This window comes from Typopeltis vanoorti, chromosome 20 (assembly GCF_054136105.1).
Source record: "Typopeltis vanoorti isolate ZY-2024b chromosome 20, IOZ_Tvanoo_1.0, whole genome shotgun sequence".
In the NCBI taxonomy this organism is placed as follows: Eukaryota; Metazoa; Arthropoda; class Arachnida; order Uropygi; family Thelyphonidae; genus Typopeltis; species Typopeltis vanoorti.
In genome coordinates this window covers 25,903,966-25,920,278 of record NC_143568.1, presented here as the reverse complement: position 1 = coordinate 25,920,278, position 16,313 = coordinate 25,903,966, and the positions used below count along the sequence as shown (strand labels likewise).

Genomic DNA, 16,313 nt, shown 5'->3' with positions numbered 1-16,313 from the left:
TGAATAGTCTTTCATACTTGAACTTGCTGCGGTGTATGACTGTGGCTTTCTTCTGTCTTATTCTGTGGCGAGTATCCAGAGCGTGGTCTGCAAGCCCAGAGTGGCTGTACTGGTGAAATCGGATGTAATCCTTGTGTTCTGAGATTCTGATATTTGCTGTCCTGCCTGTTTGGCCGAAGTAAGACAATTTACAGCTGCAAGGGACCTGGTACACACCAGGTAGGTCTAGGGGAAGTGGTTGGTCTTTAGTGGAGCGGATAAGGGATGCCAATTTTCTATGTGGTCTATAACAAGTGGTTAAGTCGTGTTTTCTTAAGATTTTGTTGATTTTTTCCGAGATGCCTCGGATGTAGGGAATGGTGATGGATTTAGAGTAATCTTTTTTGTGAATGGGAGGGGGTGGTGGGTTGTGGATAACTGGGTTAAGTATTCTCTGGATTTTTTTTGGGGGGGGGGATTGCCATTGGCTGAGAAAGTGTCATGGATGTGATTTAGTTCAGTGGTTAGGGCTTGATCATTTGAACAGATTATTTTTGCCCTGTTGAATAGTGTCTTAATAACTCCATATTGTTGTGAGGGGGGGGTGATGGGATTGTTGGTGAATGTATCTGCCTGTATGGGTGGGTTTTCTATAAACTGAGAAAACCATGGTTCCATCAGGTTGGCAGGTGACTAGTGTGTCTAGGAAGGGGGAGGTTATTGTTTTCCTCTTTTTCCAGGGTGAACTTGATTCTAGGGTGTTGGTTGTTTAAGTGTGTTAGGAAGGAGAGGAGTGAATCTGGGCCATGTGGCCAAATAGCAAACACATCATCAACGTAGCGAAGCAATATGGTAGGTTTTTGTGGGGCTGAGTTTAAGGCTTTCTCTTCAAAAGTCTCCATAAAGAAGTTGGCCAAGGGTTGGGAAAGTGGTGAACCCATGGCTGTCCCTTCTATCTGTTTGTAGAATGTACCCCCCCGAAGAAACCCTAGAGCTAATCCAAGCTAAATTTCTTCCCAATATCTCAGCCCTATTTCAGTTTACAATAAACTCAGGCTATTTAGTTTGGCAGGAAAAATTCTACAAACAGATAGAGGGGACAGCCATGGGTTCACCACTTTCCCCACCCTTGGCCAACTTCTTTATGGAGACTTTTGAAGAGAAAGCCTTAAACTCAGCCCCACAAAAACCTACCATATGGTTTCGCTACGTTGATGATGTGTTTGCTATTTGGCCACATGGCCTGAATTCACTCCTCTCCTTCCTAACACACTTAAACAACCAACACCCTAGAATCAAGTTCACCCTGGAAAAAGAGGAAAACAATAACCTCCCCTTCCTAGACACACTAATCACCCGCCAACCTGATGGAACCTTGGTTTTCTCAGTTTATAGAAAACCTACTCATACAGGCAGATACATTCATCAACAATCCCATCCCCCCCCCCACAACAATATGGAGTTATTAAGACACTATTCAACAGGGCAAAAATAATCTGTTCAAATGATCAAGCCCTAACCACTGAACTAAATCACATCCATGACACTTTCTCAGCCAATGGCTACCCCCCCCCCCCCAAAAAAAAAAATCCAGAGAATACTTAACCCAGTTATCCACAACCCACCACCCCCTCCCCTTCACAAAAGAGATTACTCTAAATCCATCACCATTCCCTACATCCGAGGCACCTTGGAAAAAATCAACGAAATCTTAAGAAAACATGACTTAACCACTTGTTATAGACCACATAGAAAATTGGCATCCCTTATCCGCTTCACTAAAGACCAACCACTTCCCCTAGACCTACCTGGTGTGTACCAGGTCCCTTGCAACTGTAAATTGTCTTACTTCGGCCAAACAGGCAGGACAGCAAATATCAGAATCTCAGAACACAAGGATTACATCCGATTTCACCAGTACAGCCACTCTGGGCTTGCAGACCACTCTTTGGATACTCGCCACAGAATAAGATGGAAGAAAGTCACAGTCATACACTGCAGCAAGTTCAAGTATGAAAGACTTTCATATAATCAGCCTCAGCCCTTAGGAACATGCCAAACCTCAACAAATTTGGATGCATGAGACTGTCCCAAATTTGGGAAACAATTATCAGAAGAACTTCAGCCCAAAGGCCAAGAACCACCAATATAGCCCGCCAGGGGGCACCACCAGGACTTTAGGAAAACATTAGCTTCCTAGCTTCAGTTCTCATTTGCATGGAAATGTGACATGGAAAAATAAAAACTAGTTAGTTTCAGGTTTATCTCCATAGTACTTGTGTGCACGTGTCTTTGTATTAAGTTCCCAAGAAGATGGCAACGTGACGTTTGCCGAAATATCAGAAAGTATATATTAAAGTTTATTTAATTTATATTTCTAGTATACGCTGTCAATTCCTTAAATATTAGTTATCGAGGTTGATGCTGCTAGTTGAGATTCTGTTAAGAATAGCAGATTGAGTTTAGATGTCTGCAAGTGGTACACATTATTTCTGTTGAGACCTTGAATGTTGAAGTGAGTGAATTTTTTTAGGTGGATTTTTTTTTGTGCATGTGTGTGATTTTTTGGTTTGGATTTTTGTTATTATTTTTATTTATTATTATTATTGAGGGATATATTTTGATAAGTAGTACTAACAGAATTTCTTATGTTGTTTTACATGGTTGTTTAATGTTAAAAGAAAAAAGAGTGTGGGGCATGTAGTGAGGGCAATGGACCTACAGACACATCTCCAACATAGCACCCATTTTTCAGTCCATTATGTGGCATCAGCTGGTCTCCCAGCACTCCACTATACTCAGATTCCCTCCAGGCATGACCTGCCAGAGTAACTGGCATAGGATTGTTCTCTAGCTGATTGGGAAGTTTCCTGATGGGTTACTGTTGTGTTTTGTCTTGTTTATTATTTAGCAACTGGCCTGCAGAACCATTTAGATACATGCCTGCAAAAATATTCTGGAAACTTTAAAGGAAAAAGTAAGGCTAATAATAATTAGTACTGCTGGATTTCTGTTCAGGACACAGACTGTTTATCACTAACACCATGTATCAACATAAAAATGTCCATATTCTCTCTCTCTCTCTCTCACTCACTCACTCACACTCACTCACACTCACATACACTCACTCACACTCACATACACTCACTCACACTCACATACACTCACACTCACTCACTCACTCACACTCACTCACACCCACTCACTCACTCACACCCACTCACTCACTCACACTCACTCACTCACACACACACACACACACACACACACACACACACACACACACACACACACACACACACACACACACACACACACACACACACACACAGTTGAATCTCCTCGGGGCCAGCCACACCAATTGTTTGCAGTAGTACTAGATAGTTTGCTATAATAAATTCCCTTTAGTATAATATTGTGCTTTATGGGACTTTGGTCAGGAGTTTTCAGTAGATTTTTATAGTGAGGGATTTTGTTACAATGGTGTTTGCTTATAGTGAGAATTGACTGTACTCACAGCAAGAGAACACACACACACACACACCAGAAATAAGTCTCATTGTGTATGTTATTGTTGATTGTAATATTTTCAGACGGGTTCATGACACAAAAATGCAGGGATATAATTGCCATTTAACAATTTGAGCAAGTTAAAAATGATTATCGCATTGAAAAGGTAACCATAAAAAGATGCTTACCTATTTTGTAAAAAAATAGGCAAGCATCTTTCGGATATGAAGTGTAGACTCAAATGTGCAAATTTGCAAAAAAATATGATGTTTGAAAATAAAAACCAAGTCTTAAGCACTCGGTGATAGAATCCGAAGAAAACATCACTTCAGCCAGGGAAGCACTTACTAAGTGCTTCCCTTGTTGAAGTAAAATTATTTGCAAGTAGAGAAATATGAGAACTTCATATGGATATAAGAAGAGAAAAAAATGCTGAATTGACAAAAGTCATTAGGAGATTTTTGGATGGAATATACTGTAGATGAGCATGATAATGCAATTATTCTTAATGGCCTCAAATGTTTTGTAAGTTATTAAGACCTTGGACATGAAGGAAAGAGTACAACAAAAGGAATCAAAGAATTGTGCAGATGATATAAAAACTAAAAATAAAGATATTGTTTGGAGTAGTTATTTTAAAAGATTATTAAATGAGGAAATAACTGAAAGTGACAGTGTTTAACTTTGAAACAGCTATCATCCCAGAATCCATTCTATCATTTAAAAAGAAAGTAGTCTTCTCTTTTTCCTAGAATCCATCACAGGACAACTGAACTACAGCCTGTCATTCACAGTTAGGTAAATAGACTTGCATTTGCTAGTTGAGTAAGTGGCATTTTCAGTTTTTTCTGAAAATCTGTAGGTTTCAATCTCCCACTAGTATATAATATTTTTAAAACTTTCCAGTAATGGAAATTGTAAGGGTTGTAAACAAATAAAAATGGTGATGAGTTTTATCATCTATCACTTATTTTTCTAAAGCAAAATTTTTATCATCTGTTATCTACCAGTTTGTTTATTTGATTCACTGAAGTGACATGGAAAAATAAAAACTAGTTAGTTTCAGGTTTATCTCCATTGCACTAGCATTCTAAAATTATTAAACCTTTCATAGATGAGAAAGGTTTTGGCATAAAAAGTTTTCTTAGCACATGTAGATATATCATCCTCACAGAAGTATATGTTGACAATTATGTACTTCTGTGAGGTCAGAGTAGTTAAACTGTCACTTCTCACCAGTACAAAAAAAAAAAAAAAAAAAAAAAAAAAAATCATCTCCACATTTTGTTGATTGCCCCTCTGCCTCTCTCCAAAGTACATATACTGTTAAACTTGTGTTCCATTTTTATTTTAATACTTGTATTCATATATATATATATATATATATATATCTTTATATTTATCCTCTGTTCTGACTTACCCCTTTAAGTAATTTCTTAAGCTAACATCAGTGAGTCATGTTTTAATTATCAATCTAGGCCGATGAGCAATTTTACAAGGTGTGCACATGGGCTATGAAGACAAAGGAACTGTCATTAATTGGCACCAATTCCTTTGTTTCAATACTGGTACTGGTTCTTTGTTAATTTAGGGAAAATTTATATTTATACTGCACCACCCTAAAATGTATTTCAATGAATATTTATTCATGGAACCAAAGTCTAGATCAGCACATTGTCTCATAATTCTTAAACAATTAGCAGAGTATTCTCAATTAATCTCACTGTTAGAATTTATCTCACAGTCATAGCCCCCTATTTTATGTTTGTTAATCTTACCTCCCGCCTTGGTTCGAACTTTTATGAACAGTTCGGTAAAATGAAAATCGGGCAAGTCTTCGTATTCATTTCAAAAGAATTTTACATTTAATTCACTGAATAGACATAATACATGTTATAAGAAATTTTTACTGACATAAAATTAATCTTGATAATATTGGGAAGTGAGTAGTTTCACTTATGATTGCTAAATCTCCTTTAACATATTAGATCATAATTTCATACCATTAATTCTAACAAAGATCTAACTCTCATCTATATATGACACCATTAAAGGCTATTCTTTCTATAATTCACATACATTCACAATTATCTTCACACTATTATTCCAATTAAAGTATAGAGTTCCTAAGTTTCATCAGCATAACTCCTAAAGTTCTTTCAATGAGGGCTCAGTCCTGAGTTGAAGATTTTACCTATATCTGATTATTGTCCCTACACAATTTTACATAACAAATAAGAGTCTACATTACCAGTAGTTGGGGATGCACTAGGCCTTCATGTGTATCCCTACAGCACCTTCAATTTCCAGATTTACCTCGGCTTTTCTACACATCAGTTGAATTCGGACATGACATATCGCTGATGGGGGAAGCAATTCTGGCTCCCCGCTCGCTCATCAATCGGCTGGGCATGGGTCTTCGATCTCCGTCATGATCTAGAACTTTACCGTGTCAGGTCATTCCATAGCCTAGAACTGCCCATGGACACTGCCGCTTGCTGCGATGACCGCCAATGACCACTCCAGTACAGGGAACGAGAAAAAAGCCACGAGCTGGAGCCGCAATGCCCTTTAAAACACGCACCTTATGTTTCTTGCCTACGTCATCCTGATTTCTCCCTTTCATCACGGCACATGTCACTGCTGTCAGCACCTAGCACCAATCTCTCCCCTAGAGTGTTCTGGGGAGGACATCCGCATGTGCATTCTATTAGGTGCACGTGTATGACTTCAGGCCATTGCTGTATAATCGGATTGTCCTTTTCCTTCAACATTGTAATAGCACTTACATATATTACACATAGTTTAAACTTCACAAAGCACTTGATTATTTTCATGATGCATTAGGTAAAACTTTCTTAGATATTAACGTAACTGATAAATTACAATTGGTTATTTTTCTCTTGATATATTAATACTGGCTCTGGAATTGATAAACCATGTTAAATCTGAATGAAGGTAAAGGTTTTGACTTTTCCCTTCGTTCAGAGTATAACAATACTACAATAAGCAAATGCCTTCATTATAACCAGAGTCAAAACAGCAGTACATAATCTTTGTGTAGCCTACATAGACTACTGACCAAAATACCATTTTTTATCTACTCTCCTGAAGATCAGCTAATCATTCCTGTCATCCATGTATGTTATTACTAAACCATTAGGACACTTTATATTTACCACAACTACAATGTTGTGACAGATGTAAGGCTACCATTACAGTCCAGCTAATCCTACCCTGGATTAGCTGGACTCCACATTAAAAAAGTTGAAAAAAAAAATTGCCTTGTTTGCGTAGAGGCAAAAACAAGATTAAATAACTCATCATCGAGTTCACCCAGGAAAACATGCTTGAACAAATATAAATGAATCAAGTGCTGAGTCCAGTGGATACAACATCAACTTTCTACCAAAGCCTGTGAGATTTTGGGTTTGTATCACAGTGGCATGAATTCACATGAACGTCTTTAGGTGTTATGGATGACCTTCATTACATGGTTTGCCACTTTCATCATCCTTACTGTGGAGGACTGAAGTGGTATGAATAAAGATATCTGGTCTCCAAAGCAAGATTCCAGGATTTTCTGATTCTTCCTTAATTACATTCAGTAGCTATAACACAATATATGCTATAGATTTTTATTCATTTGGGGATGGGATTCTTGAGAGAGAGAGAGAGAGGAAAATCACCTAATATTTGGGAAACCTTGATTAAGACCTACCAATAAAGCCACCAAATAGTGATCATTAATGCAACAGAGTTCACAATATTCTTTTGTTTTACAGCTTGATTATATATCTTCTACATAAAGCAGTGAATAGTGTAGGGCCATTACCATGCATTTCTGGAGCCTGAAGTGGCTTGATAAAATTTCCATAAACAGAGAAATTCAGACAGATTTCTCTGTCTAGAAATTTCTAGACAGAGATTTCTAGAATCTCTGTCCTAGACATTATAATCCATAAACTCTAGAACAGAGTTTTTGGATTATTTGACCCTTAGCCTGTCCATAGTACAAAGATGTGCTGTTGGTTCACAACAACCTTTCTCTGATGGAATTTATATTTTTTTCCCCTTTCTCTCTATTGTATCTGTGATCCATGTTTAAGCCCAAAGAACAGTGAAATCTTATGTATCATATAGTTATATGGTTTTTAAATTACATATCTATAAATATGTACATTAAATTTATGGAATAAAATATTGAAAATAGTACATTACAATTAATATATTATTGCCATGAAGAGGTCATTATAGTGGAACAAGATACTTTCCTTTGAAATTATCTTGTTTAAAGACTAGATAATTTTATAGGGAAATAATTCTCATTGATGCATATAATGTAAAAAACTATTCTTGTCTAGTATAACTGAACTTTTTTCTTATATTTATCCTCCCCCCCCCAACCTAGTTAAATGTAGAAGAGGTACAGTCTGTATTGTCTGATTTACAAGTTCGATTTCCAGATGCCCCAAACATTTGGTTGAAAGATATGGCTTCATTTCTAAACATACGGTTAAATATTGAAACTCAAGATCCAGTGTTTTCAGATAAGCCAGTAGGTGTGTATTAATCATTTCTTTTTGACTATTATTTTTGATTCTTCATAGCTTTTATAGCACAGAAAATCAGAAATCAAAACTTATGACTGTTTTGATTTCTGAAAACTGACATTTTTTAAATTATTTCCAATAATTTGAAGGTTGTTTAGTTAGTGAGGAAGCATGCAAAAACATTTTTATACACACATGGACAAAGAAATTAGCGCACCAAGAAGGAAGCATAGGATTCAACTGAAATTTTTTGGTGTAATGATACAGGTGAGCGATGCACATGATTGCAAAAACAGAGCTGAAGAAAGGGATCTGTGGTATGCAATCCGGTCATCATCAATAGTGCGTTGCACTGCCTCATGCGGCATTACATTCTGCAATACGGTTCGGTATGGTGGCAAACAGACGCCTAATGTTGTCCTGCGGCAGACTGGGCCCACACGTCTTGGACGCTGTGCTCCAAATCTCAGATATTGCAGCACGGTGGGAGCTGGCGTTTCAGCTGCTCCCAAACATGCTCGATAGGGAACAAGTCCGGGGAGCGGGCAGGCCATGGAAGTGTATGTACACGATGTAGGTAGTCCTGGGAACCCGAGCCGTGTGTGTGGATGGGCATTATCCTGCTGGTATAGTGCTCCTAGTATCCCGGCCAGGAATGGGAGAACGTGGGGCTGTAGGATGTCGTCCACATACTGCTTCCCCATTAATGTGCCACGCACCACTACGAGGGGTGATCTGCTATCGTAGGCTATGGCTCCCCAGACCATAATGCCTGTAGTGTGGGAGGTGTGGCGCCCGATAGCGAGGTCGGGATTGTGTCCTTGACCAGGGGGTCTTCCACACCTGGACACGATGATCATCTGTTCCCAAGATGAAGCGGCACTCATCGCTGAAGACCACACGTCGCCAGTCTGTGGCGTTCCATGTCGCTCTCAACTGTGACCACTGCAAACGGAGTCGGCGGTGTTAATGGGAGCACATGTAAGGGGCACAGAGATTGTAGATTCGCCTCCGTGAGGCATCGGGAAATGGTTCACAGGAGCCCCTACATCTGCCTGTATAGTGGATTGGGTCACCGTGGGATCCCTCCGTGCTTGCCGCATGATCCGTCGATCCTCTCTAGCATTGGTCCTCCTGATCCGACCGGTGCCACTCTGCTGTGTGGCAGCGCCAGAACATGTCCACAGCTCCCAACACTGTCGGACGGTATGGTCAGAACGGTTCATGTGCATGCCTATATGGCACGCCAACCACCCTCCGGTTTTCAGACCGATGATCATGCCTCTTTTAAAGTCTGTAAGTTGCTTAAATCAATGTCTCTGGCATCTACCTGGCATCATTATCACTCTGTACTCTAGCTTGCGTCAGCCAGTGCTTTTCGCTCCGACTTTATAAGGCTGCTGGTTCGTGCTTGCAGCGCCACCGCAGGGTGTGTGTAGGCATGCACAATCGCACCAAACTTGGCTCATTTGCATACCACCCCGCACTTTATAGCTGTTTGCTTAGTTTCGCCGTTGTACCATGTTTTCTTCCAGGACTGCTAATTTCTTTGTCCGTGTGTGTATTTGCATTTTTTGATTTCATTATAACTAAATATATAATAAAAAAAGAATTTAAAGAATCCGTATTTCTTATCCTAGTAACTAGCTAAGAAATATGGATTTACTTACTGGTGGTATGTTATAGAGTGATTTCACTGAATTCTGTTCACTCTAGTAGAATTGACTATATAAAACTTTGTACTACTGCTTTCAAAGGTATATTTCCTTCTTTCAGGGTTACAGAGTGATCAGCAGTGATTGTGAATAATGACTCATAATGAGAAACACTGTGTTTAAAGACATTAAAATTTAATGTTTCAACCTTTATATCAAGGTCATCTTCAGAAATACATATATATTCTGGTTCAAAAGCTACGTTGGTGCATACTATAGTTAGCTGAGAATACCTGCCTGGTCAACCCTTGACCATAGCTAGATCTCTGATGATAAAAAATAAAAGAAAATAAAACATAATTATCTTAGTAGAACTACATCAGCAGTTTAACTAAGATGAAAAGCCAAAAACGGCTATTTTTTTTTTTTTTTTTTTTTTTTTCTGGCGAAGTTGATCAGTTAATGGGATAAAAATCCCTTATTGTTTTTCAGCCAGTAAGCAAAACAACGATCAAAAGCTACGATCTGAACGTTTCATGCCGACGAACTGTCAGCGTATCCAAGCGTAAGTGACCACTTGGTAGTGCCACACCACGGCAACTCATTGCAAAGGTGGAGCAAGCTCCCTCACTGTTCTTGATATTTTCTCATAATGTAAAACACACAGCTCTTAGGAGATGTAATACTGTTTTACATTATGAGGAGAGGTCACTACCCAGACCGGTTTCAACCTTTTTTGAGGTCTCATCAGTGAGTAGCTAGACCTAGAATATCAGAGTTTAAGTGAAAAGAACTTACAGACTTTTGCTATACGATTGCCAGAAAGGCGTGTCACTATATTATATTATTATGATATAGTATAACTAAGATGAAAAGCCAAACTGCTATTTTTTTTTTTTTTTTTTTTTTCTGGCGAAGTTGATCAGTTAATGGGATAAAAATCCCTTATTGTTTTTCAGCCAGTAAGCGAAACAACGAAATACACGGATACGCTGACAGTTCGTCGGCATGAAACGTTCAGATCGTAGCTTTCGATCGTTGTTTCGCTTACTGGCTGAAAAACAATAAGGGATTTTTATCCCATTAACTGATCAACTTCGCCAGGGGGGGGGGGAAAAAAACACACAGCTCTTAGGAGATGTAATACTGTTTTACATTATGAGGAGAGGTCACTACCCAGACCGGTTTCAACCTTTTTTGAGGTCTCATCAGTGAGTAGCTAGACCTAGAATATCAGAGTTTAAGTGAAAAGAACTTACAGACTTTTGCTATACGATTGCCAGAAAGGCGTGTCACTATATTATATTATTATGATATAGTATAACTAAGATGAAAAGCCAAACTGCTATTTTTTTTTTTTTTTTTTTTTTCTGGCGAAGTTGATCAGTTAATGGGATAAAAATCCCTTATTGTTTTTCAGCCAGTAAGCGAAACAACGAAATACACGGATACGCTGACAGTTCGTCGGCATGAAACGTTCAGATCGTAGCTTTCGATCGTTGTTTCGCTTACTGGCTGAAAAACAATAAGGGATTTTTATCCCATTAACTGATCAACTTTGCCAGGGGGGGGGGAAAAAAAAAAAAAAAACCATTTGGCTTTTCATCTTAGTTATACTATGTTATAATAATATAATATAGTGACACACCTTTCTGGCAATCATATAGCAAAAGTATGTAAGTTCTTTTCACTTAAACTCTGATATTCTAGGTCTAGCTACTCACTGATGAGACCTCAAAAAAGGTTGAAACCGGTCTGGGTAGTGACCTCTCCTCATAATGTAAAACAGTATTACATCTCCTAAGAGCTGTGTGTTTTACATTATGAGAAAATATCAAGAACAGTGAGGGAGCTTGCTCCACCTTTGCAATGAGTTGCCGTGGTGTGGCACTACCAAGTGGTCATTTACGCTTGGATACGCTGACAGTTCGTCAGCATGAAACGTTCAGATTGTAGCTTTCGATCGTTGTTTCGCTTACTGGCTGAAAAATAATAAGGGATTTTTATCCCATTAACTACATCAGCAGTTATTTGTTTCTTATAGTCCTGTTACTTTAAATTCCTCTTGGCTGCTTGAGAGCTATCCAGTTAATTTTTTTTAAATTCTGGTATGCATTATTCTTATTTTTCCAACTGTTGTGGATCATAAGTGAGTCGTTCAAATCGTTTGGACTTTCAGGCTATCATTTTTGCTGAGATTTGATTGGGTGATAAGTATTTCACAGGCTTCCTTGAATTTACTTTCATACCTCCCCCCCCAATCTGGTGGCATATTTCAGTTGCATGGTCAGAACAACCTGATTTTTGGGATTGTATGGCTTGTTTCACCTATGTAGGTTAGGTTACAAGTACAACAAATGGATCTGGTATACACTTGAGTGGATGGAAGAGGATCTTTAGAAGAACTTAGTATATTTTTTATTTTCATTGGTGGTTTAAATGTGGCCTTAATGTTGGATTCTTGTAGAGTATTGTCTTTTCTTTTAGATTATCCTCATGTATAGGGGATGGATATGGCTTTACTGTAATCTTTTATTTGTGTATTTTTTGTGAATGATTCTATGGATTGTTTTCTATTTATAGCAATTTTTTATCAACGTTTTTCCTACTATTTTGGATTCATTTTTCAGATCCTGCTCAAATTGTTAAGACTTTTTTAGGGTATTAATGACACCTAGTTTCTGTGTAGGGTGTTGATATGAGGCTCTATGTATGAGCCTGTGTGTGTGTGCATGTATGGTTTACCATAGACAGTGAAGGATAGACTAGACAGCTCGAAGGAAGATGTATAACCAGAAAAGGAGTGTGTTATTGTTTTTGATTTCAGTGGTCAATTGAATGCATCTATGTTGTTTGTTTAGGTAGTTGGGGAAATTAAAGATTCGTTGCCATAGGGCCAAATTGCGAATATGTTATCAATATACTTCTTTGCCAAACTTTGGATTTCAAGGTCACTGAATCTTTTATATGGGACATCTGAGCAATGAGCTCTATCATTGCTCAGATGTCCCATATAAAAATTAGCAATGGAGCAGGGAAAGTGGGGAGCAAATGGCTGCCATCTTTTTTGTAGGCAGAAATGGTTTTGTCCCAAGAAATAACCAGACTGAAGGATAAAAAGGGCCATGATGTTGGGAGGAAATTTGTCTTATAAGAGGACCATGCCATTGATTGGGACATTCATGAAAAGGAGACAGTAATGTCAAAACTAATAAATCTTCGCTGTTCACTAATATTTTAAATTTTGTTTATGAAGATCCTGCTCAAATTTATATGTAGGATGGGGAATGACCTACCAACTCTTCGAGTTCTGTTGCTAGTTTCTTGGTTAGGGTATAATTGGGGCTGCCAATTCCTTCGGCCATCAAATGAAGTGATATGTTTTTATGTATTTTTGAAAGGATTGTCGATTCTGTAAATGCTCGTTGTTGTGGCAACTTTTTTAATTGTTTCCATCAGCCACGTAGTCAATGACTTACACAATTCTGTTGTTTTTTAATGCATTCTGTTTGGGATATAGTTAACTGATTAATATGTATTATATTATTATGTGAGGGATATATCAGTTGGTTCATTTTTTCTGAATAAACTGTTCCATTAAGAATGATGGTAGCACTACCTTTGTCAGCTTTGGTAATTATTATATCTTTATTTGTTTTCAGTGATTTTATGACTGCTATTTCTTCTTTAGTAAGATTGTTCTTTAAAGGTTTATTACTGCTGTTTAAAATGATGTCGGCTTCTTTCCTTTGCTATGTTATCAGGAAGGCATTTTGGACCTCTTTCTGTATGATAAATAAAATTAGTTTATTAACTGACCTTGGTGTAATTGCAAAGTTTAGGCCTTTTAAGTAAAAAGAAAGTGTTCTGCTAAGAAAATAATGGAAGAATTTTTTGAATCATTAGAAAAGGTAGTTGATGTTATAAAAACTATAACACTAACCATATTGGCGATACAGCAGAGTAAGAAATGAATATCAGGCATAGAAATGTGTTTGGGAAATTTGGAAAAATTTATCCTTATACCTTTACCATGTTCCATTGTAAATATGTGCATAAATTGACAGAGAGAGAGAAAGAGATGGGGTGGGTTAAGACCACCTGTTATTGACTGTTTTTGTTGATAGTTACCATCTAGTTTTGAGGATAAAAGTGATTATCATATTGAAAGCAAAAATATATGAGAAAGCCTCAAAAAGAATGTTTTTAGATGTGAACCGTAGATGCACAATTATTATTCTGAAAATGATGTAAGATTATTTTAAAGAACAAAAAAACTTTGGGATCTCATCGGTAAAATATCAAGAAAACATTGATTCAACCAGGGAGATATGTTGTGAAGTTTGCAAAAAAAAAAAATCCCAACTATGCTGGACTCAAGAAGATAAAAAGGTGGTTCTGGAAAAAAAGAAAACATTTTGAAAGTTCCTGGTGAGTGAAATCAATGTTTGTTCTGGGAGGATGCAGCAAAAAAATGTAAAAAAGCTAAGCTGTATTGAGGAAGGTGTACTTGAGAAAAATTGAGTAAGGTGTACTGCAAAAGGAATTAGAAATGATAATAGTGACATGAAAACTGAGGGTTTCTAGATGATTGGGATAAATCTTTGAAAGATTATTATAACAGGATAAGTAGTAACAGGGTAGTGGAAGAAAATATTCAAAAGGAGTGCTCAGAGTAGATGATCTAAGCTGGGGCTTTGCCCAGTTAAACAAGGTCCCCTGTTGTTTTCATCAAGGAACCAGGGTGAACAGCAAGAAAGTCAGCTACTGGAAAAAATCCCAGAACACATCCCAACTCAACATCAACAGAGTTAAAGATTGGGACCATCAATATAAGAAGAATCAATGGAAAGAAATGGGACTAGCAGAAGACATCATCAAAAGTTATGGAAACAACTACCATGTTAGAGTAAAACTTAAGTTTAATATAAACCAACAACCGTGTTAAAGTAAAACTCTAACATGGTAGTTGTTTCCATAATTTTTGAAGATGTATTCTGATCACCGTGTAAGCATGAAGGAAAGGAACTAGCAGAAGAATTGGGTAAGTACCAGATTGGCATAATAGGCATGACTGAAACAAAGAAGACAAAAACAGGTGAGATCTTTCTATGCGTTAAATACAAAATGTTATATTCAGGCAATGACAATCAGAGAAACGAGGGAGTAGCTACAGTATTCAACAATAAACATGAGAATAATCATCTTGAATGGCAAGCAATATCAAGTAGTGATGTGGGCAAATATCAGAATGAGGAACTGGACAATGAGACTTACACGTGCTTATGTCCCCACAGACGGTTCTACTAAGGTAGAAGTGGAGGAATTTTTTTCAGGCATTAGAAAGGACAGCTGGCTCAGTGAAAAAGGAAGAGTTGGTCTTTGTTGGGGAACTAAACAGCAGAGTATGACATGATTATTAGACATGAAATGTTTTGGGGAAAATTTGGAGAAAACAGCAAAGCTAATAATAATGGTAAGTGCCTGCTGGATTTCTGTTCAGGACATAGATTAGCTGCTAATAACATCAAGTTCCAACATTAAAAAAAAAAATGTGCACAAATTCACATGGAGAGAAGATGCAAGGAATGAGAAAATTTTCATTGACTATGTTATTATTGTTGATAGTGATGTTTTCTCCGCGGTGCAGAACACTAGGTGTACAGACGATTTGAAATTGGAACTGATCACTATTTAGTCTTGAGCAGGATAAAATTGAATTTCATATCAAAAAGAAGAACATGTAAGAAAGTTTTCAAGTGAATAAAAGTTCAGGAGTTCTCAGGTGTGAACTGTAGACTAAAATACACAAACGTTATTGAAGAAAAAATGAAAGAGTTTGAGAACAGGAACCAAACTTTGGAGATTCAGTGGCAAACCCTGAAGAAAACATTGATTGATTCAGCCAAAAACATGTGGTGAGGTTGTCTGCAAGAATAGAAAAATCAGAACTCCATGGTGGACACAGGAAGTTAAAATTGTTCCAACAAATAAATCAGCTTGTGCTCTTAGAGAATATGAAGACAAATTTAAGAAATTTAAACACTGGGTAAAACTAGCTAAACAAATGTCACAGGAAGACTTTGGTAAGAACATAGAAAATAAATATCAAGAAGGTGGCAAGATATTCTGGAGGTTGTTGAAATTCAGAAAGGGAGGAAAGAGATGATAAAGGTGACAAGAAAATGAGAGACATAGCCTTTAAAGGAATGCGGAGAACCGACCAGGGCTTCTGACCTAATGTCCAATCCTCACCTTCTCGTTGTGCACCCTGTTGGGTATCTACTTGGATACTGAACGAATGAGGATGGGCTGGCAATTTGGGATTTAGCCGACCAAATTGTATTCTTATTTTTTAAACCAAAATAAAAAAAATGATGGCACAACATGACAAAATTTCATGCCGGCAGGGGTGTCACCCAGTTCAACAAGGTCCCTATTGTTTTCACCGGGGAACCAGGGCTAACAGCGAAAAGCCAACTACTGGAACAAATCTGAAAACACATCCCAACTCAACATCACCAGAGTTAAAGATCAGTATAATCAACATAAGCAGCCTGAATGGCAAAGAAATGGAGTTAGCTGAGGAATTAGATAAGTACCAGATCGACATAAT

General features: G+C 37.7%; 1 protein-coding gene across 1 annotated transcript in view; it reads left to right on the top strand.

The window, feature by feature from the left end:
* Positions 1–16,313, top strand: part of Tmem214 (Transmembrane protein 214) — a 367,830-nt gene that overhangs the window by 68,437 nt on the left and 283,080 nt on the right. The window contains exon 3 of the mRNA XM_090410284.1: positions 7,901–8,051. Coding sequence (XP_090266410.1) covers positions 7,901–8,051 — 151 coding nt within the window. The remainder of the gene's footprint in view (positions 1–7,900; positions 8,052–16,313) is intronic.